At 41.1% G+C, this 27,139-nt stretch overlaps 1 protein-coding gene across 3 annotated transcripts in view; it reads right to left on the bottom strand.

Annotated features, from left to right (window-relative positions):
- Nucleotides 1-27,077, bottom strand: part of smchd1 (structural maintenance of chromosomes flexible hinge domain containing 1) — a 39,253-nt gene extending 12,176 nt beyond the window's left edge. The window contains exons 1-29 of one of the 3 annotated variants that reach the window (XM_076888206.1): nucleotides 26,751-27,077; nucleotides 21,995-22,070; nucleotides 21,726-21,884; nucleotides 21,518-21,600; nucleotides 21,288-21,421; nucleotides 20,366-20,480; nucleotides 20,048-20,167; nucleotides 19,762-19,925; nucleotides 18,601-18,694; nucleotides 18,243-18,504; nucleotides 17,990-18,107; nucleotides 16,465-16,657; nucleotides 14,483-14,748; nucleotides 14,346-14,385; nucleotides 12,969-13,169; nucleotides 12,762-12,875; nucleotides 12,320-12,426; nucleotides 12,056-12,138; nucleotides 11,773-11,886; nucleotides 6,464-6,541; nucleotides 6,257-6,376; nucleotides 6,023-6,167; nucleotides 5,776-5,878; nucleotides 5,505-5,577; nucleotides 1,193-1,332; nucleotides 875-1,003; nucleotides 559-783; nucleotides 211-353; nucleotides 23-108 (exon numbers count right to left, since the gene is read on the bottom strand). In XM_076888206.1, coding sequence (XP_076744321.1) covers nucleotides 23-108; nucleotides 211-353; nucleotides 559-783; nucleotides 875-1,003; nucleotides 1,193-1,332; nucleotides 5,505-5,577; nucleotides 5,776-5,878; nucleotides 6,023-6,167; nucleotides 6,257-6,376; nucleotides 6,464-6,541; nucleotides 11,773-11,886; nucleotides 12,056-12,138; nucleotides 12,320-12,426; nucleotides 12,762-12,875; nucleotides 12,969-13,169; nucleotides 14,346-14,385; nucleotides 14,483-14,748; nucleotides 16,465-16,657; nucleotides 17,990-18,107; nucleotides 18,243-18,504; nucleotides 18,601-18,694; nucleotides 19,762-19,925; nucleotides 20,048-20,167; nucleotides 20,366-20,480; nucleotides 21,288-21,421; nucleotides 21,518-21,600; nucleotides 21,726-21,884; nucleotides 21,995-22,070; nucleotides 26,751-26,915 — 3,850 coding nt within the window. In that variant the 5' untranslated portion in view covers nucleotides 26,916-27,077. The remainder of the gene's footprint in view (nucleotides 1-22; nucleotides 109-210; nucleotides 354-558; nucleotides 784-874; nucleotides 1,004-1,192; nucleotides 1,333-5,504; nucleotides 5,578-5,775; nucleotides 5,879-6,022; nucleotides 6,168-6,256; nucleotides 6,377-6,463; nucleotides 6,542-11,772; nucleotides 11,887-12,055; nucleotides 12,139-12,319; nucleotides 12,427-12,761; nucleotides 12,876-12,968; nucleotides 13,170-14,345; nucleotides 14,386-14,482; nucleotides 14,749-16,464; nucleotides 16,658-17,989; nucleotides 18,108-18,242; nucleotides 18,505-18,600; nucleotides 18,695-19,761; nucleotides 19,926-20,047; nucleotides 20,168-20,365; nucleotides 20,481-21,287; nucleotides 21,422-21,517; nucleotides 21,601-21,725; nucleotides 21,885-21,994; nucleotides 22,071-26,750) is intronic. The other 2 variants (XM_076888207.1, XM_004546877.5) reach the window with 2 other exon arrangements.
- Between the last annotated feature and the right edge of the window lie 62 nt (nucleotides 27,078-27,139).

Raw genomic sequence — 27,139 nt, 5'->3', positions numbered from 1 at the left:
AAATGATCAGATTTATACTCACTAATGTTTCCGGAGAGGATCTCACCAAGCTTCACTGTGGTTTGGGGTAAAGCTACTTTTAGACGCTCTGGTTCATCTGGACGAGGTCTACAAACAAAAGAGGGGACTTTATATCTTCACACATCAGTGTGCAGACCGTATCAAATGAAAACACTGAATCAAAGCTTTGATTATAGATTCATGGCTTACACGATAGTGAAGGAGACGGACACACTCTGGTCCTGATAGGAGACCTGGTAGAAGCGCTGCTCTCCCACCCGTTTAGGTACCTGTAAATCCGGCAGCTTCCCCTTGACCAGATCTTCCAGAAAGACATCTCCTGTCCAGTTAACCTTCACAGTGAAAAGTTAACATCAAGCTAAGAAGTGTTAAAACAGAATGGCTCATACAAGTCTTTTTTTTTTAAAATCCTAGAATTCTTTCGCAAGGGTAAAAAATAAAAATAAAATATATATAATTGTTTTTTCATTTACAAAATCTAACACCTACTTAAAAATCTATTACAAGAGTAAACCGCAATGTTTGCACATTACACACCTTGATCATGGAGGCTATTTCAGCAGTGAGCAGTACCTCCCTGCCAGCTTCATCATACAGCTTGTAGAATAAGTTGTCTAGCAGTCCGCCGGCTATCCATTCGATCTTTTCACTGTTCCTCAGCACCAGATTCTCATTGTCCTGACTGTACAGCTCCATCACAGAGACCCTTGTGCTGGGCAGCACCCTCAGCTCCTTCATGACCAGCGGTATGTTTTTGTAACTCTAGAATGAAAAGAGGAGAGAGACACTGCAAACAAGCTACATACTTGGAAATTTTCTTCTGAGCAGAAGAATTCTTTTTTTTCTAACTCACAGGCATCACAAATTGAGCTTTGAGCTCTTGTTGCTCTCCTTTCATTATTTTCAGGTTAATGGGCTTTGTCACAAGCTGGCCAGCACCGGTGCTGCTGCAATCAGTGACCACCGGGGGGAAACCTTTAACCTGGAAATGTTTGAACAAAAACAAAAAGATTCAGCCTGCGTAGTTTTTTGCCTTACAGACAGAAACAAGACACCACTGAAAACAAATAGACCAACATATATAAACAGCTCATTATGGTCTTTCAATAAATACAGTTTTCTATGTTTTCACAGAGGCACCTGTGACTTCCGAACAAATCCATGTTTGTACCTCGCAGCGGACGATCTGTTTGGGGTTAGCGGTGATATTTCCAGCCTCGTCGTGAACTTCGACATGAAACGTGACCTGGTCTCCGTTCTCCACATCGATTGACGTTTCCTCCGGTTTGACGTGGAGGGAATTTGGGATACCTGAAAAACAACACAAAATCAGGGAATCTTTAAGAAAAATAAGACAAAAATCTAATTTACCTTGTCTTAATGTTAGCAGCCAACAGATTATCATTTGAACCACAGCTAAATGACATCTGTTACCTTTACAGTGAAGCTACAAAGTCTCCTGGGGACACTTTTTTTTAATCCTAAATGGTTTTGATGGCAGACGTCTGATCAGAGGTTTAAAACTCAATCAGTGTATCTACTGCTAATGTACTGCTCTCAGAGCCACGAGCTGCACACCATCAAAGTTAGATCTTTTTGCCTCCCAAGGAACTTCAGTTCACCTTTCAGCTGTTTACGTCATACAGTTGGCCTATGACTATGGACCAACTGTATGACGTCATTATTGGACTTGAGAAAAAAAATCCTGAAGCTGTCTTTATTGTGCTTCAACAGAGCCAACATGAAGAAAGTTCTCCGTAAATACTGCCAACATCTCCTTCCCTACAAGAGGTGATCAAATACTGGATCATTGCTACACTCCATTCAAGGACTGCTACAAACCCCTCCCCACCCAGCTTTTGGCAAGACAGGCCATTGTTCCATACTGCTGCTGCCTGCATACAGACAAAGACTTACAATAGGAAAAAACAGTTTCCAGGGACATCTACAAATGGGACAGTGAGGCTGAGGCTAACATCACCGAGGATCTCTCCTGGACCCTTCACACAGACACTGCAATCAGGAAAGCTCGCCAGCGACTCTACTTTCTGAGGAAGCTGAGGAAGTTTGGCATGAATGCCAACATTGATGGGTTTAGATTTTGTTACTGTCATTTGTATTTAGAAATATTTAACCATATATGCTTAGAGGTGTATAATCATTTGTAGATTGAAAGAATGTCTCATCCTAGGAGGTCTGTAACAGCTCTGTGTAGCATGAAGGGGGAGTGCGTTCACTCCCTCTACAGAGTGTTCCGGCGTAGATCACACCTCCTAGGAGAGGTCGTATCTTCTTTTGCTGATATATGGTTTAGCAAACACACGTATATTTCTTTAAGTATAAGAGCCTTTTGTTCAGAAGTCCTGGCACCAGCTTTGGGGAGTCTTCACAGGGTCACACCTTGACCCCACACACACACACACACACACACACACACACACACACACACACACACACACACACACACACACACACACACACACACACACACACAGTATTCTTTGTTCACATGTATACCTATGTAAGATGTTATATGTTAATGACCCTATGCATATTCATGTAACCACAATAAAAGGAGTGCTATGGGGGACCTGGCTGAGAGTCTGACGGTGGTCAAGTGGTGGAACGACACTCGGCCCCAGCCAGGTCTCCCTCATGCATGAGTAAACCAGAGAACTTTGGTGCCTTGTGTCTTGCTTTTTGCTGCGTAGCAGATTGTCCTTAACGTTCCAGCGAATAGGTTTATGCTACAAACCTATCAAACATCACCTGAAATTTCTACAGAAGTGCGATCGAGAGCTTGCTGACGAGCTACATTACAGTTTGGTATGGAAGCTGCTCTGCCAGCAGCGGCAAATCACTACAGAGGGTGGTGAAAGCAGCAGAGCACATCATTGGCATGAGGCTTCCTGCCATTCAGGACATTTATCTTGAGCGGTGCAACCAAAAAGCACACAGCATCATCAAGGACCACAGCCACCCAGCACATCAGCTGTTCTCCTTGTTACCATCTGCCAGACGTTACAGGAGTCTGTCTGCTGGGAGCACAAGACTCAAAAACAGTTTTAACACACCACACTTCACAGGATGCACACAGAAGCTGTCCTACAGTTTCACAAGTACATACTACACTCTACACTGGTCACTCCATTTTTATTAGTATTTAAATAAAAATAAAAACCCTTACTCCGTGCAATACTGCACTAACTGCCACTCTAAAATCTTGTACTGCTGCTCACTCCTATCAATTTATCCCATGTGCAATATCCCATTTGCCCCCACCCCTCAATACATGTCAACGGTCACATTTCTATTTAAGATTTCTTTATTTATATAAGTGTGTATATATATTTACAGCGGTCCCTTGTTTATTGCGGTAGTTACATTCTAAAAATAGCCCACGATAGTTAGCTACTTCGCAGATTTCACCTATTTTTTACAATTATTATTTATTATAGATGTTTTATGGCTGTAAAACCCCTCACTACACACTTTATACACCTTCCTGCGACAGGCAGAAAAGAGTCACACTGCTAGCGATGGAAGATTTAGATAAATTTGACAAGCTGAATGCATTCTGTACTCTACAGGAGACACTGCACAAGATTGATTGACAATGGTCTACAGCCAACCAGAATGCAGAAAATAATTCGCTGTAAAAAACAAACAAACAAACAAACAAAAAAACCATGCAAAATTGCACACAAAAAAATCTGCGAAACAGCGAGACCACGTTATAGCGAGGTACCACTGTATATATATAATATATTTAGTCTGTTAATATTTGTAATATTTTTTACTGTACTATACTGCTGAGTGACTTGTCTTCTGCTCCTCAAACACATTTTATTGACATGTTGACCCTGTGCTAACTTGCATATGACAAACTGAAACTGAAACTAGAAAAAGTTGCATTGCCTGCGAAAATGCAGTGTGAATGCCTGGAATCTGCTGAAAACAACAGAAGAAGTAAAACTATGTGCTGAAAGGAGGTGAAGAAACTGAAAATTCTGCCAAAAAACAGGTGAAGAAGCAGAAATTTTTACTGAAAAGAAGTGAAAAACTGCAAATTCTGCTGAAAAGGGGTAAAGAAGCTGAAATTTCTCCAAAAAGTTGATTCTGTTCATCTGGACGCAGCGTTTTGTGGGAGAAACGTTTCGTCACTCATCCAAGTGACTTCTTCAGTCTCAGAAGTCACTTGGATGAGTGACGAAACGTTTCTCCCACAAAACGCTGCGTCCAGATGAACAGAATCAACTTTTTAGAGATTTACTTTCCTGGATGATTGAGAATGCATGAAGCTGAAATTTGTACTGAAGAGAGGTGAAAAAGTTTGACTGTCTTCTGAGAACAAATGGTGCCATGAGCGGGGTTTGAACCCGGGCCTCCTGGTCTCAAGGCGGCTAGAAGAAGCTGTAATTTGTGTTAAAAAGAGTTTTAAAAAAAAAGTTTAACTGTTAACTGAAAAAAAATGTTGCCATAAGCAGGATTTGAACCCGGGCCTCCCGCTCTGAAAACAGCTGCTCATCTCACTGAGCTAAAACACAGCTCACCTCAGCAAGCAAAATCAGTGACCACACTGATAATGTGGTCCATTCATTTCAATGGGACCAAAAAATTGCATAAAACATTTAATATCTCAAAAAGTATAGAAGTTATGAGCACCAAAAGTCATAGTCAGCATTAGCAGAAATAGCAGAATAGTTTAAAATTTGAACGGTTAAAATCGCACAAAAACTGTGAAAGTAGTTCCACGGTGAAGAAGCATGGAGCAACTAGAATAAAGTATAAAGAATAAAGAGAAAGAGGAACTCAATAGTGTGAATGCCTGTGAGGCATTAAGACAACTAGGGCTGCACTGTGATGTGGTGGTTAGCACTACTGCCTCAGAGCAAGAATCCAACCATCTCCAGGTACTCTGGCTTTGTGCTTGCTTTCAGTGGTTATTCTAAATTGGCAGCAGGGATGAGTACGACTGTTGGAAGCATCAGATGCTTGACTTTAGTTAAATGCGTTACTTACACTTTTAAACTGTATTTATATATCTTTTTTCCTCATCCAAGCAATCACTTCTGATCAAGAGAGTATACACTTGAAGCATACTTCAAATGCTGTCAACAAGATTGATTTTTTGCCAAAACCTTAGCAATGGATAAGTGAACTAGACATGAAAATAAATTATTTAAATATAATTATCAACGTTTAAGTGCCAAGGATGAATCCAGTTGTTTCATAAAGTGTCTCAAAAGAAGATGATGCTCAACCAAAACTGATCTTCGAATCCCTACGTCGTTGTTGTTTGCACAGTCTCATCAAGATTGGTCCAGTCGTCCAGGAGCAGATAGGAAACATAAATCTTCTATATTCTACGATTATTATAGTGTGATTTAAGCATTTAACAATCAAGATTTCTGAAAGGACATAATGCACATGAGAAACCAGTACACAAACTGTTCAAAAATCATAAATAAATGAGGGGTTACCAGGAAGAAGACTGATCTTGATGGACTTAGTGTGTTGTTTCAGGCCAGGCAGGGTCACTTCCAGGTCATAGCTCTGAAAATGCAAACAAAGCACATAAAAATAAATCACCAAATCAGCTAATAATTTTTTGACTATTGACTTTCAAGTAGTTGTTACACCTCTTGATAAAACTATGACTGTACTATTAGTAGTTTATTTATTTATTTTAAGCAGTCTTCCATGTGATGGGCAAATTTATGTTTTCGTAGCGTAGAAATCATTAGTTCTAACCTTGGATTGCTGGTAATTCAGGACTTTTCCTCTCGCTTTGACATTTTTGATGGTGAATGTGGTTCCACTGCTGGAGAATGTCCCATAACTCAGATCCAGACCACTAAAAAATAAATAAATAAAAATAAATAAATAACAATGGCCGTGTTACAACACTGTTAAATGTGACATAATAAAGGCACAAAGGCTTTCATACATATTTTTTTTCTCAAGCATTTAAAAATTCAGTAGCATTAATGAGACTCACCAGCATTTGAGCTCAGGTGTGAGTTTAGAAGTGAGGGTCGTTGAGTGGCCATAACCATCTTTTATCTGCAGAGGAATGTCAAACGGCACGCCCACTCGCAGCGTGGGGCTCATTGCACTGATATCAAAGCTTGCTGCATCGCCCTCTGACAATAGAACAAAGGAGTGTGTCTGTTTGGTCAGAATGGTGGGAATAATGATCACTAGCTAAACACACAGCATTCTTTCTCCTCACCTTTAATGGTAAACTTCAGTGTGAACGTTGGAAGTGCTCTACCGCCAAAGCTGACAGCGTTTGTTTCATGGACCACTGTGTTCAAATTCAGTGTGTACTTTCCCAGCTCAGTCAGGTTCTCTGTCAACAACGGCTCAAATATGATCTTTCAGCAGACAAACGTCAGGGCAACCAAGATGAAGGATAAGAAAATTAAAAGAAACTCACCGATTTTTTTGAACCAGAAACCATTATTTCCTAAATGTGGGGCAACATAAGCAGCAAGCTCTTTGTCTGACTTTTGACCTACAAATGAAAAAGGTAAAATAATAAGAATAATTTAATTCTATAACAGGTGGAGCAAACACAGAGAGAAAGTAGGCTGAAAAAAAGAACAACTGCAAAACAAGGGCGAGAACCTGAAAAGTTAGAATTATGACTTTTTACACTTTATGACACATTTAATTTGAAGATTTTTTGGTAGTTTTGGCAACATGTGGGGCTGAAAATTAAAGATTGAAGACACTTTACTGTCATTATTTAGTTTATTGTACAATAAATTGTACAGTATTGTAAGATGGTGAGATCTAAATCTGTAACTGCAAATGTATTGGTGTTAATGAGGTTGGAGAAGTCACTTGAATGTGTGAGGAAATGTTTCTTCCACTGAAAATACGTCCAGATTAACAGAATCAACTTTCTACCAGTACAGAACATAGTTTTAAATAGCTCAATATAGTTTTATTACCACTTTGACTTTTAGAAGTCAGCTGTGACATGCATTTGACCTCTGACACATCTTTAAAATCTTTAGTATTTTGACAATACACACCACACTTGTTAGAATCATAGTTTCTAAGTTATGAGGCTTTTTTTGGTCAATTTTTGACAAATAAATCATTAAGTTTAAGACCTAATGTAAATAAATTGTTAACATGACCACTCTCTACATCCCTACAAAGTTGAATCTGATTTCATTCAAAACTTTTTGGACTATCTCGTTTACAGACAAAATGACACCCATGCAAACACTACCAAAAACATGACCATCTGTGAGGCAACTAGTTCCGTATTTTTCGGACCATAAGGCGCACCAGATTATAAGGCGCATTGAGCAAAACAAAACAGTCAGATATGTCAAACTTTACTCAGTTCATTCTTCTTGCTTCCTCCACTTCCGTACCATTTATAAGTGTCAGGGGTAGACATTTGTTCTATCACAAGTAAGAGAAATAAGACACTGCAGACCGACTCAGAGAGTTTTAAAAACGTGCGCACGGGTGAATGTCTCTGGGAAGACACACACATCGAGTGCAGGCTTGCTTGCTTTATTTATAGGAGAAAGTAAGTTACATAGTACTTCCTCTTCTGTAAGCAGTCGGGGAGAGGTTAGACGTTAACTCAGTGCTTATCTGACCTCACACCCACACACATACTGAAATATAACAATACAGAAGTACAGTGGGGCAAAAAAGTATTTAGTCAGCCACCGATTGTGCAAGTTCCCCCACTTAAAATGATGACAGAGGTCAGTAATTTGCACCAGAGGTACACTTCAACTGTGAGAGACAGAATGTGAAAAAAAAATCCATGAATTCACATGGTAGGATTTGTAAAGAATTTATTCGTAAATTAGGGTGGAAAATAAGTATTTGGTCACCTCAAACAAGGAAAATCTCTGGCTCTCACAGACCTGTAACGTCTTCTGTAAGAAGCTTTTCTGTCCCCCACTCGTTACCTGTATGAATGGCACCTGTTTGAACTCATCATCTGTATAAAAGACACCTGTCCACAGCCTCAAACAGTCAGACTCCAAACTCCGCCATGGCCAAGACCAAAGAGCTTTCGAAGGACACCAGGAAAAGTATTGTAGACCTGCACCAGACTGGGAAGAGTGAATCTACAATAGGCAAGCAGCTTGGTGTGAAAAAATCAACTGTGGGAGCAATCATCAGAAAATGGAAGACATACAAGACCACTGATAATCTCCCTCGATCTGGGGCTGCACGCAAGATCTCATCCCGTGGGGTCAAAATGATCATGAGAACGGTGAGCAAAGATCCCAGAACCACACGGGGGGACCTGGTGAATGACCTGCAGAGAGCTGGGACCAAAGTAACAAAGGTCACCATCAGTAACACACTACAACGGCAGGGAATCAAATCCCGCAGTGCCAGACGTGTTCCGCTGCTGAAGCCAGTGCATGTCCAGGCCTGTCTGAAGTTTGCCAGAGAGCACATGGATGATACAGCAGAGGATTGGGAGAATGTCATGTGGTCCGATGAAACCAAAGTAGAACTTTTTGGTATAAACTCGACTCGTCGTGTTTGGAGGAAGAAGAATACTGAGTTGCATCCCAAGAACACCATACCTACTGTGAAGCATGGGGGTGGAAACATCATGCTATGGGGCTGTTTTTCTGCCAAGGGGACAGGACGACTGATCCGTGTTAAGGACAGAATGAATGGGGCCATGTATCGTGAGATTTTGAGCCAAAACCTCCTTCCATCAGTGAGAACTTTGAAGATGAAACGAGGCTGGGTCTTCCAACATGACAATGATCCAAAACACACCGCCCGGGCAACAAAGGAGTGGCTCCGTAAGAAGCATTTGAAAGTCCTGGAGTGGCCTAGCCAGTCTCCAGACCTCAACCCCATAGAAAATCTGTGGCGGGAGTTGAAAGTCCGTGTTGCTCAGCGACAGCCCCAAAACATCACTGCTCTCGAGAAGATCTGCATGGAGGAATGGGCCAAAATACCAGCTACTGTGTGTGCAAACCTGGTAAAGACCTATAGTAAACGTTTGACCTCTGTTATTGCCAACAAAGGTTATGTTACAAAGTATTGAGTTGTATTTTTGTTATTGACCAAATACTTATTTTCCACCCTGATTTATGAATAAATTCTTTACAAATCCTACCATGTGGATTCATGGATTTTTTTTTCACATTCTGTCTCTCACAGTTGAAGTGTACCTCTGGTGAAAATTACTGACCTCTGTCATCATTTTAGGTGGGGAGACTTGCACAATCGATGGCTGACTAAATACTTTTTTGCCCCACTGTATATCATGCTTATCTGACATCACACACATTGAAGTAAGGAATGCATCATGTTCTCTTTAACAATAAGCTTGGTTATGTTGAAATATATGAACACATAAAATATAAGGCACACTCGATTATATTGTATTATGTAGAAAATCTTCTTACAATAAGTCTCTCAGTCAGAACATGGTATATCATGCTTAGGTGGAAGCAGGAAGTTAGCTCGCCAGTTAACTTCTGACTTTCTTCTCGTTTGGCTCTCGGCAAAAGGCAGTCGAACTTTTTCTCCTCTCCTCCTTCCCCTTATCTTCCCTGCTTAGCCTCTTGTGTCCTTGTCTTGTCTCGTGTGTATTACTTTCCCTGGAACACTCTCTCACAGTCTGTTCTCTAAACCTAAAAGAGAATTCTAGATTTGATCAACTGGTCTCTGAATGCTATTGACACCCTTTTCTCAACGAGAAGTCTGGGCTCGGGAGAGCCCGAGTGCTCTGGAGGGACTTTCCCTGCCGGATACACGATGGACGGGTGGCAGAAATGGAGGGTCGTGTGCCTGGCGGGACTGTCGATCGAGGACGCTGAAGATATCTACCTATTCGGAACCATGATAACAGGGTTCTTGCTGATTGGAGCTGGCTTGGCCCTGGTTTATCGGAGAATTAAGAAAGCGGAACCGGCTGTTCAAACCCCCCCCCCCCCCCCCCCCCCCCCAAGGCTGCCCGCTGGGATTGAAACGATGGGACGAGGCGCGACTTCTCAGAATGGGCTCACTGAGTGCAGCATGGTTAAGACCTTGGAGGAGCTTACAGCTGCCGTGAATACTCAGAATAACACCTCTGAGCGTATATTGGGTTACATAAAGGTGAGGTCTGCTCAGAATAAGACCTCTGAGGGAAAGTTGGATTACATCGTGGAACAGCTCACTGCAGTCGTGAGTTCTCAGAATCGGCTCTCTGAGCACAAGAATGACAACACCACGGAACTGAAGGTTAATAACATCATGGAGAAGCTCGCGGCTCTCCAATGGGAGATTGAGAGACCAGTGTCGGAGTGTTAAATTCTTTGAAATTCTCATGAGCTGCTCGCATAAAAGAAAAATCAATAACATCAACATCATAATGCAGATACCCCCTCGGCGCCAGCTGTGGGCTCCAGGCTGGAGCCGAACAAAAACTCCCTGATAATGACTGTGTGTTGACTGTTCTTCCCACTCTATGCAAGGCCACCTGGGTTGGCCGCTAGACTGTTTACTTAGCCTGATAGGGTGAAGGACACTGTCTCAGCTGAACTCTGGACACGCACACACATACATTTACACTGATAAGCACTCACATATCGCCCCTCCCCTTCCAATGCCTTCGATGCTTGTTGCCTCCTGGGAACACGAGGCGGGTCTGGGCCCGCGCAGTGGCAGGATGGCTGCTGTGTTGCCTGGGATTACTCCTCATCCCCTACCCAACCCTGTTGCTGGTCACGTGCTCTATAATGTTGTGCTGTGGACATTTATGTACTTTCTGTGCAGAGGAGTTTTTTTGTTTCCTGTTCTCATGCTGTCCTCCATAGCCCAGCATGAGTAGAGGTCTCTTTTTTTCCTCTTGTACTTTCCCATTGTAGTGTACATTTCAGTGTTTTTTCTGTAATGCAACCGTTGTCTGACTTGTATCCCCATGTGATGGCTGTGTTGTGTGTGTAAGGTCAGGGGCGGGTTCATTCCACTGCAGGGCAACCTGCCACTGCATGTGGCGAATAAAATTTGAACTTGAACTTGACTCCGGTAAATTTAATAAATTCTGTTTTCATGGATGCCTGGATGTTAAACTTAATTGTTACACCTGGTAAAGCAGCAACGCTGATAATTTTATTAAAGATGAAAGAATTTAGACCGTTTTTAAATCTCAGTGATGCCGCAGTGTTTGTTTGACTTTGGGATCTGAAGTGGATGGAGTTTTGGACCCAGATTACTCCGCGAGGCTCCTGACAACGGTAGCCATAATGCTCCGATAATCCATCAAGCAGTGCGGCTTCGTAGCGTATCAAAGTTGTAGTAAAACATGTTTTGACAGATTTCTGCGCGGCGCGTACTACATAAAATCGGTTCGAGGTCAGTAAACACAACCAGAATTCATACATAAGGCACACTGTCGATTTTTGAGAAAATTAAAGGATTTGAAGTGCGCCTTATAGTCCGAAAAATCTGCATCTTTGTTATCACCAATTAGCTCCTACCTGCACACATACAGCACTTTGATAACTGAATTTCCCAGCATTAGCTGATAAATAAAATAGCTGATAAATTGCAATCACCATATAGCTCAAGTTAAGGCTTTTAAAAACCAACTCCCCAGGGTTATGTCAATAAATTGTAGTCTTGGAAACTTTGTTATAAACAGCAGAAAGACTTTTTCCACATTTTTTTAATTAACCACCTATTAATTAAGTTATCATGAAAAGAAAACATATCAATAGGATATCAAATCTGTAATCAAACACTTACCATGATGGAGTAACGTGAGCTTAACACACAGTTTTGTCCCTTTTCCCTGGCCCACTGAGGACATCCGAGATAATTTCTCTCCCCTCTTGTTCAGGATGTCAATTTTAAGAGGCCCTGAAACGACACATCAGACAAAATGTGAGGAATGAGCTTTGAGCTATACGTGACAGGAATGGGGGAAGACTTTTTTTGAACACCACTGTTTGATGCAAACAAATTATCTGTTTGTTTGTTTTTCATAACATATGAAGTGCTGTGGTATGCAAACACTGCAAGATCTTACCTAAAGTAGTCCCAGCAGAAAGAATGGCATTATTTTGCAAGGGGTTACCATTGGGCCATTCCACATTCAGCTTATCTGGAAGCCTGAAACAAACACATGTCATTCACCTGAACTGAAAGTCTAATTTTTGAGTCAGAATGAGGAGAAAGATTTGCAAAAAATAAAGCAACCCAGGAAACAGAGCATCTACATCACAAACAAAAAGTGAATATTAGAGAGGAGCAGTTTGTGTAGAAAAAAATGTCTCCCTAACTGCTCACTCACTTCTCAGAGTCACTGTCGATAGTTTTCTTGATGGTTTCATCAGTGGCTGTCTTGTCGATCTTGGAAATGGGAACGATCTTGTTCATGTCCCAAAGTGCTTTGGGCTCCTGGGAAGAGATTTTTCTTAAATCAGTAAACTCAATAAAAGAACAAAGAAAAAAAAAGGGATTTATATAAGTGAATTTACTGAAATAATATGGAAAATTAAACCCCCCCCAACAAAAAACTGATGTTTTAATAGTGATTCAGATGACTGTCAATAGATTTTATTTACTTTTTCGCTGTTGTTTTTTGCCCTTTATAACATAGACACAAAGAAATTTTATCACACAATTTTTTATCACTGATATTATTCTTAAAACCTTTTAATGCGACATTTTCCAGTTTTGGAATTGATGTTCGATCAGTTTCTCAAATCAAAGTTTCATAATTGCCTTCTTACTCGAGACACTTCCACCTGTCCTCCCGTGGCATAGACGTCTCCATCAAAATTTCCATGCAGCAAAAATTGAACCACTTTACCGTACAGAATGGGATTTGTATTGTGCGTCTTCACCTGTATGAGGAAGCATAAAGAGATCAGAATGAATGTAGAAGAGGGAACAATAAGAAATTACATTTAAGTAGACAAAAACCAATAAATGCTCACAAGTTGGCCTGTTTTGTATGTCCTGCCTCCCCACTCGATGGCGGAGAAGACTGCCCACGGATGCTGCATTTTCTTACTAGACACATCTGTCCGTGTTTTAATCTCATTGAAGCCCACAAACTTGATTTGCTTGTCGAACTTTTCATTACAGTTTCGAAGCCATTGTGTGAACTCCTTCTGGATGTTACCTCTTGACGATTTCTGTTGAAACGGAAAGAAAATGTTTAGCAGAGAAAAGCAGGCACAAACAAAGACCTGAAAACAGGACATGTTAAATATGTTACCTCGCGGTGTTCTGTTACTAACAGGTAGACAGAATGTATCCAACAGTCACTCATCATTAATACTAATATTGGCGACACACCATATGTCCAGTCATGAGCTGCTTAATTTCATGCATGTGCAACACACACACACACACACACACACACACACACACACACACACACACACACACACACACACACACACACACAGTGGTTAAAGCAAATAGTGGGACACAGTCTCTCTCTGGCACACACACACACGGGTTTAACTTTGTGCTGAACATTGGGGGGGGGGGGGGGGAATTTGTTTTAATTGCCAGAGGACCACCAGCATTTTTGCTTGTCGGCTCTCCACTGCTGTATTGCCAGATGGTAAAAATACCACATGGTGATTCTGCTTTTTTATGTATATACATTCAATCATTTACATCACTGTATTGACATCAATAAACTACACCAACAACTATACACATGACCTCATAGAGCTAAACTTTGCCAAGCCAAGTATTTGATGGAGCCTACAGTCTTCAATAATCCATGCCTTGCTTCCTCCTGTTGTCTGCCAACAGCTGAAGAAGGCTGTGAAGTTTTTTGAGCATAGGTGTTCATGGCCTGGATATGTAACTGACTTTTTCATTGTCCTGAGAACCCTGAACATAGCCTTTTTCCAATCTCTAAAGCCTACACTAACAAAGGCAGGGTCACACTTTGTTTTTCAGGGTTTTCCCGTCAGAATGTTATGTGGAAAACAAGTTCCTGTGTGTGTTGTGGCTAACTGTTGACGTCTCAGAAAGTGGTCAATTAAACGTCCTGATTAGGGCTCTTAGTTTCCAAGCATCATTATCCTGAGGTTATAACACAGTTGTTTGCTAATCTTGAGTGATTTGAATAAACTTTGGAACAGTGAAAACACTGCACCCTTTGTAAAGTGGCACTGTAATGCAACCAGGGGAAAGTTGTGAAGCATTTTTGTTGAAACGACAACACACATTTAGCTCGCTTCTGCACTCTGAAATAACTATATATTAAATGATTGTATTGCACATATTAACAACATTTTTGACATTGTTAAATTTTAAAAAACTCTATTAATATATCCTTGGATTCTCACCTGCCCAGTTGCCCGACTGTTGCCCTCACCATATGACTCTCTGTGAGTAAACCACACGAACCAGATACAAATCAGTTCAGTGCTCTGAAAGTGTGTGCTTGCATGCACAGTTATTTTTGTTTTTTTATGCCTGTTACCTGGAAATCTGTGCCTCCTGTGCAGCCTTTCTCTGTGCTTTATCCCCCTCTCTTTGGTCATCTGACCCACTGTCACCTCCTTTCTCTTGCCCAAGTACTACACCTCCTCTGTCGCCTTCTCCTGTCTCTCCTTTTTCACTTGCTGCACCTCCTCTATCACCACCTTCACTCTCCTCTGCACCTCCTCTTTTGCCTCCTCTCTCTCTCTCCTCATCTCTGCTTCCTTGCTTCCCTCTTTGATCACCTGCTCTGCAAACCTCTTGACCCTGATATAAAAAAAGCTCAGTTAATTTTTAAATGGTTTGAGAGAGCTGGTATATATCACATCAGCATGTTCCCTTACCAAAAAGTTGGAAAGCATTTGAAACACCTTTTGCCCTCCTACCAGCACATTAACATAATTTTTCTTTTAATGTTGTTTCAGTGATTCCCACACAAGTTTACTGTAATACATTTAGACAACATTCTTTTTACAGTATTATATAATTATAACATGTACATATACACAACATTCCTCTATTGTTTGACCTGCCTTTCTCTTTCTCTCCTCCCACCTCTACATGTAGCACAATGCTCCCCACCCGACACATGCACACGCACGCACACACACACACACACACACACACACACACACACACACACACACACACACACACACACACACACACACACACACACACACACACACACACACACACACACACACACACACACACACACACACTAATGTGCTGTTAGGATGGACGTGCTTCATTGTGAGTGACACAAATTAATTATGGAGATGAATGAAAAAGCAAAAAGGGTCCAAATTGTGTTAATATATAAACATACCGATCGTTTGATTTGTCGTATAAATCTGTTACACTTGCTTTTGTGTGTCGACATACAGTATGTCAGGTAAAGGTTCGGGTACAGCAGCTCATGCACATTTTTATTAATCACAGCACTTTATTTTAAGTTGTTTAGGTGAGAGAAGATCATCTAATGTTGAGTATTTTATAAATGCAACAACTCTGACCTTTGACCTATGTTAATATCTCTATTATACCAAAGCAAAACACTAGACAACAATTAACACTGGAGTGCTTAAAGGTAGCTTCAGTGCACAACACACTTTATTAAACACTGGAATATTACATAGGTTAGCACTAAAAGATCTTTAATTCTAGACAACATATATATATATATTAGAATTAAGGTTTGGATATCAACCTAAGCTGAATATTATGTGTGTATGATGTGCTCCGTTGTATCCCAGGTTTTGTCATGTTTAAAAAGTGTTCTTTTGAACTGGAGAGGATGTCAGCTGGATTTTATATATTTTATATACGGTAATAGACCATCAAAGTAGCAGCCCTTGGTTTACTACCGGACACTCTCCATCAGTTGTTCTATATCCAGAGAAGCTGTTTGGATAAGCCATAAAAAATCCACAAAAAGTCCTGTCTTCATTTCAAGCCCTACCAGGACCCTAGATAACTGAGAACCTACACAGTCTTCAGGTCAGAGAACATGCTGAAGATAGTAAACACTGATAAAAATATGGGATTTTATAAACACCTGCCAGAATTAAGAACAGTGATGGGAAATGTTGTTAAACCTGAAAGCAGGTCACAGCTGGGTCAGCGTAATAAAAATAAGACCACATAGTCTCCGCCTGAGTGCATGTGCCGTAGGCAATTCCATACATTGGAAGTACTCATTCTGTAGCTCAGGATGTGATCTGCTATAAATGAGGACAAGACATTGTATGCTTCAGTCCTACTTTGTAAACTGCTCTGTACAAAATGAACAAGGTGGTTTTAATGTTGAGGCTGACTGATAAAGTAACCGTAGAACTCTTCTCTTCCTGTTAACAATTCTCATAATAAATCAGATCCATTTCAATCCTTTATCAATCATAATATATATCCGCTCAAGGGACTGAATGTGGTGCTGGAGTTCTGATTGTGAAAGAGCCAGTGAGAAATGGAGACGGTCACCTGTCCGTTCAGAACCAGTGAGAAGATAGTTTGATTGTTCTTCAGTTTCAGCTCAAGGTCCATGAAGGTCATCTTGTTTGTGGTGACCTGGAAATTGTCATCAGTGAAAAGCACTCCTGAAAGCCGACGGTAACACTCCGGGGGTATATTTCCTGCTGTTCTGCTGTTATGTTTACGAGAACACCAGTCAAACCTGTAACAAATGGAGCAAGACACAAGAAGGAAAGGATATTAAAGTAATTTTTACCACTAGAGAATATGACAAATACAATGTGAGTGGCAAGGGGAAAAGGTTAACCTAGCTCTCTCTCATTTTTTGGAAGCACAGTTTAAAGCGATGCTGACAGCGCTGTCAGTCTGAACTCTCAGAAAAGTCTAGGGTTATTCTGTTTGTTCAAAGATTCAGTTCCGTTTAGTAATATCAGGTTAATAACATGAAGCATGCTGCTAGCAAAATATTCTCTGTTAGCTGAAAGTCAGTTTTAAATACAATCTTTTATTTTCTGACCTGTTATACATCTTTACACATATTCAGCTCTATACCTAAATGAATAATTTTTTTTAACTCGGTCCACTTAGTGAGAGGTCACAAAAAGAGTGACAAAAGGCATGGAAGGTTTAGCAGCTGATCTACCAGCAATGCATCTTTCAACATAGGTGTAGCCAGTCAATGTTAGTGATAACCATAATATGCCATCAGTAAAACTCAATCAAGTCTGAGAATATTATAACAACACATGAATAGCAGATTATGTGCTATCTGTTAAATACACAATCACCAACACAGCAATTCAAACCGCGGAAATTCAAAAGAAAAATAATCAATAAAGGCAAATCCTTCCCTCAAAAACAGGGCAAGTCTGCGGGGGTCTTAAGGGCCCATTATGTTCAAAGCATTGAATGTATGGCGTGCAAACAGTGACATCACAGAGCCGTCATCATCTAAAACACTGAATGACAGGTACTGCCACGCAGAGAAAACCTCCATATCAGTTGCTTTTGTTTTCTTCCAAAAGTCTCATCTTTTTGAGCTGTTGCATCTCTTTAATCTGTATAGGTTGGGAATATCTGAGCTTCTGCACTGACATATCACTGAAACAGTGGTAAAAACAAACAAAAGCATACATGTGTGTTTTCAACCCGGCCACACCGTTTGCACCAATTGTGTAAAGTTACGAAAAAACTGAACGTGAAGTGAAGTGAACGACTAGCCACAGAAAAAAGTTGCATCACTTTTGGCATTCGTGAAGACTGCAAAGGTCGATATGATAAAAGATTACAGGCTTTGTTTCCCCATTTTTCCACTGACACTATCCACAGATAGGTTCCTATGTGGAGTTAAACCGTATCCAACATCACAGCATGACAGGGACCTATATATGACAGTGGAATCAATTTTCTCTGCTGACTCCTAGCCGTTATGTTAAACTCTGAAGTGAAAAGTAACTAAAGGTAAAGCCTACTATTTTAGACTAAAATGGGACATTAGTTTTTGTGAATATAAGTATGAAATGAGTGTAATTACTCAGCCACTTTGGTGCCAGGTATGAGCCGTCCATTCCAGAAACACTCAAAGATCTTCCTTTCTTCCTGAGTCACGAGTCCAGGCTCATTTTCTAAATTGTCATTTTCAGAAGACGCTGCTAAAGAAAATTACCCCCCAAAAAACAACATAAACAAAAGCAACGAAAAAAACAAACAAACAAAAAAACACAACTTCAAAATATGTCAAACTATAAAATCCATGAATGTATTAAATATGTTAACAGTATGAATACCATTTGCAGAACATGTATCTTTGGGATCTTTAGGATCTTTAGGATCTTCAGGATCTTCAGGATATTTAGGATAAGTCTCCCTATCATAGAGGAATGGATGATAACGCAGCACTCCCTCCACTGTGCCACCACCCGGTCCAGAGGAGGCCTTGAACTCAAAGGTGTCCGCAGCAGAGTTAATGTACAAAGTTTGCATGTCATCGTCAACTTCCCTCAGGTTCAGCACACGGGGACATTTGTTTGGTTTTTCGCGTAAAGTGATCTGTAAACGAGTAAAATGGTAAAGTTAGCCAAAACATACAAAAATTTAAATAACATACAGTATTTTGTAAAAGTCTACATTTATCTGAAGCCTCACCTGAATGTCAATCGTAGGTTGTTGAGCTGTCTTTTTAGAGCCTTGTTTCAGGTCATTTCCATTGACTCCATGAATGTAATAGTGATATATGTGTCTGAAAGTAGGACAAATGCAGTTAACAGAGTTTAATCCAAAAGCAGTTTGGAAATGATTGTGTCAGGGCAGCCTTCAATGGTTAAAAGGTGAATTTCTTAAAATGGGAATATTGTAAGATAAAAAGGATGAAACAAAAGGAGGAAGAAAATAAAATAAATTAAAAAACAGAAAAAGAATGCAATTAAAACAACAAAAAATTGGAGGTGTAAAAATAAAAAATATCACATGTACATAAGTATTCCCGGCCTTTGCCATAACACTCAAAATTGAGCTCAGGTGCATCCTGTTTCCACTGATCATCTATCAGATGTTTCTGCAGCTTGAGTGGAGTCCACCTGTGGTAAATTCAGTTGACTGGACATGATTTGGAAAGGCACACACAAGTCTATATAAGGTCCCATACTTGACAGTGTATCTCAGAGGACCAACCAAACCACAAAGCACAAGGAATTGTCTGCAGACCTCCAAGGCAGGTTGAGGCACCGATCTGTTTCATCAGACCGATGAAACAAAGACTGAACTCTTTGGCCTTCAATGCCAAGCGTCATGTCAGGAGGAAACCAGACATTACTTATTGCCCAGTCAATGCCATCCCTACAGAAAAGTATGGTGGTGGCAGCATCATGCTGTGGAGATGTTTTTTGGCAGCAGGAGCTGGAAGACTAGTCAGGGTTTGCGAATGTTGGTGAATTCTCAGTGAATGTCTTTCAGTGTCAGAGATCAGATTTAAACACAAATGAACATGTCTGGGAAGATCTGAAAATGTCTGTGCAGCAACGTTCCCTATCCAACCTGCAAAGAAGAATGGGACAGACTGTCCCAAAATATCTGTGACATGGTTGTACCATCACACTCAAAAAGACTTGAGGCTGTAATTGCTGCCAAATGTGCTTCAGCATAATATTGAGCAAAGGCTGTGGATACTTATGTACATTTCCAAGAATTTAAAACATTTTTCTCACTTTTTTTTTTTTTTTACTTTGTCAAAAAGTGGAACAAGTGAAGTGTTACGAAAACTTTCTGGATGCACCGTCTTTAAGATATGATGTGGATGAGTGAGCTCACGCTAGATGTCTGGTCCATGCATCAAAATTCTGTTTCAGGAAGGAGATATGCTTTTCCTTGAGTCCTGTAATAACTACGGCCGTGAAGCTTTCCTTCCCACGTTCCTCATCGATGATGGTACGAAGGAAGCGCTCATCTTCACTCACGTGTGAAAAGTCGCCAGGCTGTAGCGGGAAGATTAAACATCACTCAGAGATGGTGTTGACGCAGGGAGAGAGCACACCACAATCCAAAAATCATCAAAATCTTTAGCACATCTTTTAACAACATCTTTAAGTAGACTCACCTTCCTGTTTAGGATGGTGGTGCTATAAATATCCTCTTTGTTCTTTTCCTTTCTTTCAAATTCTTCTTCTGATAGAACCAACTCATGAACATCTGGTAACCCCACTGGCTTGCTAATCATCTAGTAATTTATGAAACAAAACAAACATATGTACTTAATTGACAAAATACCAAGAAATGCCCATCTAAAAACCACACATCTAATTTTCAAACTCAGTCCGCAATAAAGGAAACAAAGTTAAGTTACATTTATTATATTTTATAATTTGGGTTTTAGATATTCTATGAAGTGTTTCACTGAGTTTCCACACAGACTTACTCTGACTACATTTCCAAAGTGGAAAACAGCTTGTTTTCCTCCAACTCCAAAGTACGATATATCACTATTAAGACTTCGAGGTACAGGATCAGGGCGGACGTAGTCTTCTTCTCTTCTGTAGAAAAGAGAAATATAAATGCATGGCTTAATTTGTGCCTTTTTAAAATTAAGATAGATGTTCAGAAGAAGAAAAAACAAAAATGCAAAATGATTTAAATACTAGGTTTAATTCAAAAGAGGCGAATGCATCCCCACCATTTCACATTTCTTTTCTTTTAGCAGCACATGAAATGTTTTCATATTTTTGCCTCAGACAGGATTTCAGTTGGCCTCCTTTATGATATTTTTGGTTTGTGGTGAGCCAAAGGTTCACCACAAACCAAAGTGGTCTGCATCAGAGGCCCCTTAAGCACCCAGACTCTACTACAGAGGCATGTTGGTGTAATATGGGCAGAATGTGGTTTGTGCTTGTTTTTAAGCAAAACTTCGGTAAGAAAGCCATCTGCTGGATTTTGCCCATGTTGCTCCCAAACTTCAAAATGTCATTCAGCATCAAGGGTGCCTTCACAGATTTTGAGGTGATAAGAAGCTGGAGTCCAGAGGACACAGCGTTCAAGATTTCCACATTTAAATTTTTGATAAATCAGATTGCAGGACGGTTTTCCACTTCACTACTCCACTCTTAAATGAGCTCATGCCACAAGAAGCCAGCAGCATTTCTGGATTTATACTCTTTTTACTATTTTCAATTAAACACGAGATTTATGTGATTTGCAAACTTCATTCTACTTTTATGTATTTGTTTTGGGTTTTTTTTTTTGTTTTTTTAAACAGTGTCCCAACTTTTGGAACTACTTTTGAATAAAGAGCTGGAAAGCACCACACTACTGTAATTTTGGAATTTAAAATAAAACAAACCAACCTTGCAAAACTGCCGGTTTCTTTTGTAAATTTGGAGTGTCTGTAAACTGCCCATTTATTGAGCTGCTTTGTAGTCATGCCACGTCCATTGTCCAGGACAATGACAGCAGGTTTCCCAAGACTTTCATCAAACTGCTGTTAAACAGATACAAATACTGAGTTAGCGTTCCTCTGTATATGTGACATTAATCCAGTATTCAATAATCATGTATTTGCAGTTTCAGAACCAACCATCCTTATCTCTATTATCCTCGTTCCTGTGTTTTTAGCTGTGGCTGAAAGAGAGTTGTCGATGAGCTCGGCAAGTGGATAGGCTGGAGGAGAAGAAGAAAAAAAAAAAAAAAAAAAAAAAAAAGATAAGCAGCGAGAAACAAACAGATCGCAAAAGGATAATCTGTGATCATCCCAAGTACACGACCATGATCGTTTTAGCACTTACCTAATGACTCCTTGTTCTCACTGGCATAGTACTCATAAGTGCCACCCTTTATCAGCGTATCATAGTGGGGCGTAAACGATATGTTTTCCACCGTTGCCGTAGGCAGAACCTGGTGCTCGTCTTGCAACAAGTAAAGGGTGCTACCATCCTGGAGTTCCTCTAGAATAATTAAAAATTATTCAGTGGAATTCCATTAGAAGAAAAGCAGGTTCATCTTGATATTTCACTTAAGCTCAAAACACTCATCAATATCTGATAGATTTACTTACTAAATCTGTCAAAATCGAGAACAATTCTGTCAGTCGTTGCCACCACAAATGTCTCAAATGAAGGGATTCCAAATACCTGTAACAGTAAAGATGTAGTAATGGTTAGTGAGTCGTTTTAGACATAGATTTTATTAAATCCAACGCTGGAGAAACTCATTTGTTACAGCAACACAAGGGACAGGAAAAAAAAAAGAAGTAGAGATATATTAGAAAAATACAAATTGAAATAAAAACTATGTACAGTAAAAAAAAACAACCAAAAAAAAAAAAATCGGTCAATCCTTCAAGCTTGGGTCCTCTATCAGAGGCCTGGGAGCTTGAGGGTCCTGCGCAAGTATCTTAGCTATTCCTAGGACTGCGCTCTTCTGGAAAGAGATCTCCGCTGTTGTTCTCGGGATCTGCTAGAGCCACTCGCCTAGCTTGGAAGTCACTGCACCTAGTGCTCCGATTACCACTGGGACCACCGCCACCTTCACCCTCCACATCTTCTCGAGCTCTTCTCTGAGCCCTTGGTATTTCTCGAGCTTCTCGTGTTCCTTCTTCCTGATGTTGCTGTCATTCGGAACCGCTACATCGATACTACGTAGGTGTTGATGGCCCGGATCTTGTTCTTACCATTCAGCTGACCCCTCAGGATTTGCCTGACCCTCTGCAGGTACTTGGTGGTTGCAGCTTTCCTAGCGGCCTCTTCATGGTTCCCATTCGCCTGCGGGATCCCCAGGTACTTGTAACTGTCCTCTATGTCTGCAATGTTGCCTTCTGGTAGTTCAATCCCCTCAGTTCTGACTACCTTCCCTCTCTTTGTTACCATCCGACTACACTTCTCCAGCCCGAACGACATTCCGATGTCATTGCTGTATATCCTGGTAGTGTGGATCAGTGAATCGATGTCTCGTTCACTCTTGGCATACAGCTTGATGTCATCCGTGTACAGGAGGTGGCTGACAACTGCTCCATTCCGTAGTCGGTATCCGTAGCCAGTCTTGTCAATTATCTCACTGAGGGGGTTCAGGCCTATGCACAACAGCAGTGGGGACAGAGCATCTCCTTAGTAGATCCCGCACTTGATGGTGACTTGTGCTATGGGCTTGAGGTTGGCCTCCAGTGTTGACCGCCACATCCCCATTGAGTTCCTGATGAAGGCTCTTAGGGTCCTGTTGATCTTATATAGTTCTAGGCATTCCAGGATCCAGGTGTGGGGCATCGAGTCATAGGGTTTCTTGCAATCAATCCAGGCAGTGCACAGGTTGGTCAGTCTGGTCCTGCAGTCTCGGCTGACTGCTTGGTCTGCCAGTAGCTGGTGTTTTGCGCCTCTGGTATTCTTGCCCATCCCTTTCTGTGGCCCGCTCATGTATTGACCCATGTGCCTGTTCATCTTAGCCGCTATGATACCTGACAGGAGCTTCCACGTGGTGCTGAGGCAGGTTATTGTATTGTTCTGCCTCCAGCCTTGGTGGTGCTGTTCTCATATTGTTCCCCTGCCACTGAGAGTACACCTTGGCTGGTTCCGTGGAGAACAGCTGGTTTATTCTCTTGCCTTCTATCTCTCTGGTGTACCTCCTCAAGCGGCTGGCCAAGGCTGTGAGTCGTTGCTTGGCAGTTTCCAAGGTCTCAGGTATGGACAGCTTCCTGTACTTCTTAGGCACCTTCCTCATCACGCCTTTCAGCAACTCCGATAGTTGGCTAACCTCCCTCCGTGCTACCTTGATCTTAGCCTCTAGCCTCCTTCTCCATGGAGAATACTGCCCCTTGTGGCTGTTCAACTTGTAGCCAAGCATCTCACTGATCACTGCTGCCGTATTGTAGATCAGCTTGTTAGTGTCGGTAATCGTGGTTGTAGGTATTGTCCGTAGTGCTGCATTAACATCATCTAGCAGACCTTCTGAGGGTACTTCACGTAATCTTGGTAACCGGCTACAGGGGGTCCAGGTTTCAAGTTTGGCCATGATCCTATCTTTCAGGTCACTTCATCATCATTAATCATTATGCTGGGTAAACCATGTCAAGGATGAAGGATGAAGGATCAAGGAAGCTTTATTGTTATTCGCATCACATGTTTACATGAGGTGGAATGAAATTATGTGCACATGGTCCCGGTTATCCATAGAAGTGAAAAGAAACAAAATAACAAAGAAACACAAAAAAACCCAGAAATAACAAATAACAAGTAATAAAATAATATAATATAAATAGAGTGCAACAACCTGAGTACCAGTATGGAGTATAGATATAGAAATATAGGTATAAATATTTTAGCAGCAAGAGGCCATGATGACTAGCATTGATAAAGTGACGGTGTCAGTAAAGTATCGGTAGTATAACAGTTCTTGTCTGTTTATGCATTGAGAAGTTTCACAGCTTCTGGAACGACGCTGTTTCTCAGTCTGGTAGTTTTGCATTTAATGCTCCTCAGCCTCCTGCCTGAGAGGAGAGCAGCAAAGAATGAGTGTGCTGGATGAGTTTGGTCCTTCGTGATATAGGTAGCCCTCTTCCTGCATGTGGATGTCAACACCTCACTTACAATCATACCTAAGAAAACACTGGACAAGCCTCTGTTGCATCTCAAATATGTAATGCCTCACTCATTACCAATGAATACTGACCTATCACGGATGCATATCTATCTAATATCCAAAAATGTATTATTAAAAATGAAAATCAATTCAGATAAAGATTCTTGGCATAAATTCGCCAGCACAGTGGCACAGACTGCACCGCTTACAGCTAGGGATGGGTACCGGTATCCGGTGCCATAACATAAATGGTAGTAACCAGACCGAAAAGCAGCGCACATTTCGGTGCTTCATTTCGGTGCTTTTTTTCCCCTGAAATGTCACACACTTTGGATTCCAGCCAATCATTTTACCTTTGCAAGCATAGTAGGCGGGCCCAGGTACGTATGTTCTTTTAGAGCAGAGCTACAGATTAAAAATACCCAAGGCGAAGCGGTCAAAGTCTGGCTGTACTTCACAGCAAAAGATGCAAACTCAGCAGCCTGCAACAAGTGTTTTAAGGTGATACTGTGCAAAGGAGGTAACTCCTCGAGTCTGATGAAACATCTGGCGACGTATAGCATTTTGTTAAAAGCCGAGAAATGCGCCGTATTTGATAGCTTGCTGCGAGACCTCACACCGAGCACATCTACTGCGGGTGGGTTGCCTGTTATCGGACCCAGAGTTATCCCAACATCCCCCAAAAACCCGAAGCCTGCCAGTGTAGCAGAAATGATGACGGATGATGATGCAGCAGCAGCCGTTCTTCTCTGTGTGAGTAGCTTAATGTTGTCCGTGTGTGATTTACGTTGAGTAGGCTAACCACGTTATTACATTAATGCATGTAAGGGGAACTAGCAAACAGGCATCATAGTTACATGAGGCTGTCTTCTTGTTTGATGGCAGATACTCCCTTCACCCTGGCCAAAAAAGCTAAAATGACCAAAGAAAAAGTGGAAAACAGCTAAACATGAGAGGTTTTTGGACAAAGTTTGTGTTTTCCATTGATTAAGCACTGCTTCCAGCCAAGAGTGATGCCATAAATCCCCTATAGCTGCAGAAAAGGCTAACATTGTTATCTTTTTACAAAAAAACAGCTGAACATGAGAGGTTTTTGGACCAATTTTGTGTTCTCCATTCTTTAAGCACCGGTTCGAGCACCGTTTAAGCACCGGCACCGTTTCAAAAGTACCGGTTTGGTACTGGTATCGGATAAAACCTAAACGATACCCATCCCTACTTACAGCACTCTCAGTAGTGTCTGCCAGTAATACTAACATCCAAATAAGTTTGCAAACATGTTGCAAATGTGTTTGTTACTGAAACAAAGGGCTCCTATGAACATAACTCTTACTTACTGTATATAATTTTCATAGTTTTTCCTGGTTTAAAATTGACAGCTGATAATGAAAATTAAAAAGTAAAGAAGCACCCTTCAATCATGTTCAAACATGTTTACATTGCGTAATTTGCTTTCCACCAGAGGGCACTTTAGCTTCCCTTTCGTTTATTTGGAAAACAAAACAAAACAGCAGAATACACACTGACACACTGGAATATCGGATTTTTAGATCACCAGTATTGGTATCAATGTGAAATATCAGTGGGGATCTAGTTAAAAGTCTTTGAAAATCAGAGTCCTCATGTCCCTTTGGAGGAAGGCCAAACCCCCTGTGGCAGGTACCAAAATCAGTTTCTATTTCGGTTTTCTACATACAGAATATGAACCACTGCACCAATAACAGATGTTCTTTGGCTACCTCCTAAAATCTGACACTAATATCATCTACAAAGAACAGTTCTGCTTCTGCACAACATTACACAGAGAAGAGTTTCTATTATTCTAGCCTGCAGTCTTAATTCTGCGGACAGAATAACAGAACTACCTTGCAGGACACTTGCACTCCAGTTCTAAAGCATCATAAATCGGGTCATTTTGTGGCTGTTTACACGCTCTACAGGTATGTTGTATGTGTTTACACGCTTTGTTTCAGCAATGAATTCCACAGGAGAGGATCTTTTTACAGCTAAATTATAACGGTCTCGTCTTTATGATGGACAAACCGGTGACAATGTTTCCAAATCCATCTTTTTTACCGACATTAATTCCTTCATATGCATACACCTATGATAAGATGGTGCTGGCTGATACACTGGCAGTAGGCCAACCAATCATTTGGGCTCTAAGTGCCATGAAAATGTATGTAAGAACTTTCTGACCTCGCCCTTATAGCTTGACCTCAAATCAAGGTAGCAGACATTACCTTGTGCAGAGCTTGGAGAAAGTCGTTGAAGTCCCAACCAGCAATTTCAAACGGCTTGCAGGTTTTCGCCTCCGTTTCTAAGCGGAGGTCGTAAACACGGATTTTCTTCTCTCCCTGCTGCAAGGAAGCTGCTGCAGACCGACGCTGGGAGGCAGAAGTCAGCATCGTCGCCGCTTCGCCTTTTCACGTTACTCTGAAATGAACGGTCGTCCTCGTCCAGACTGGAGTGAGAGACTCACATCCGCGTTGTCTGGTCTGGTATTAAAAGTATGTGTAGTTTCCGCGGGACTCGTTCCTCTCACTCCTCTGCTCTGCCCTTCGTGTAGCGATTTCATCCGTAAAGCGCTGGTGTTTCTACGGATCGTCATATGGGACAGAAAACTTGCGTC

The sequence above is a fragment of the Maylandia zebra genome, linkage group LG9 (assembly GCF_041146795.1).
Source record: "Maylandia zebra isolate NMK-2024a linkage group LG9, Mzebra_GT3a, whole genome shotgun sequence".
In the NCBI taxonomy this organism is placed as follows: Eukaryota; Metazoa; Chordata; class Actinopteri; order Cichliformes; family Cichlidae; genus Maylandia; species Maylandia zebra.
Note: the sequence above shows the minus strand (reverse complement) of the source record. Positions and strands in the feature narration are given on the sequence as shown.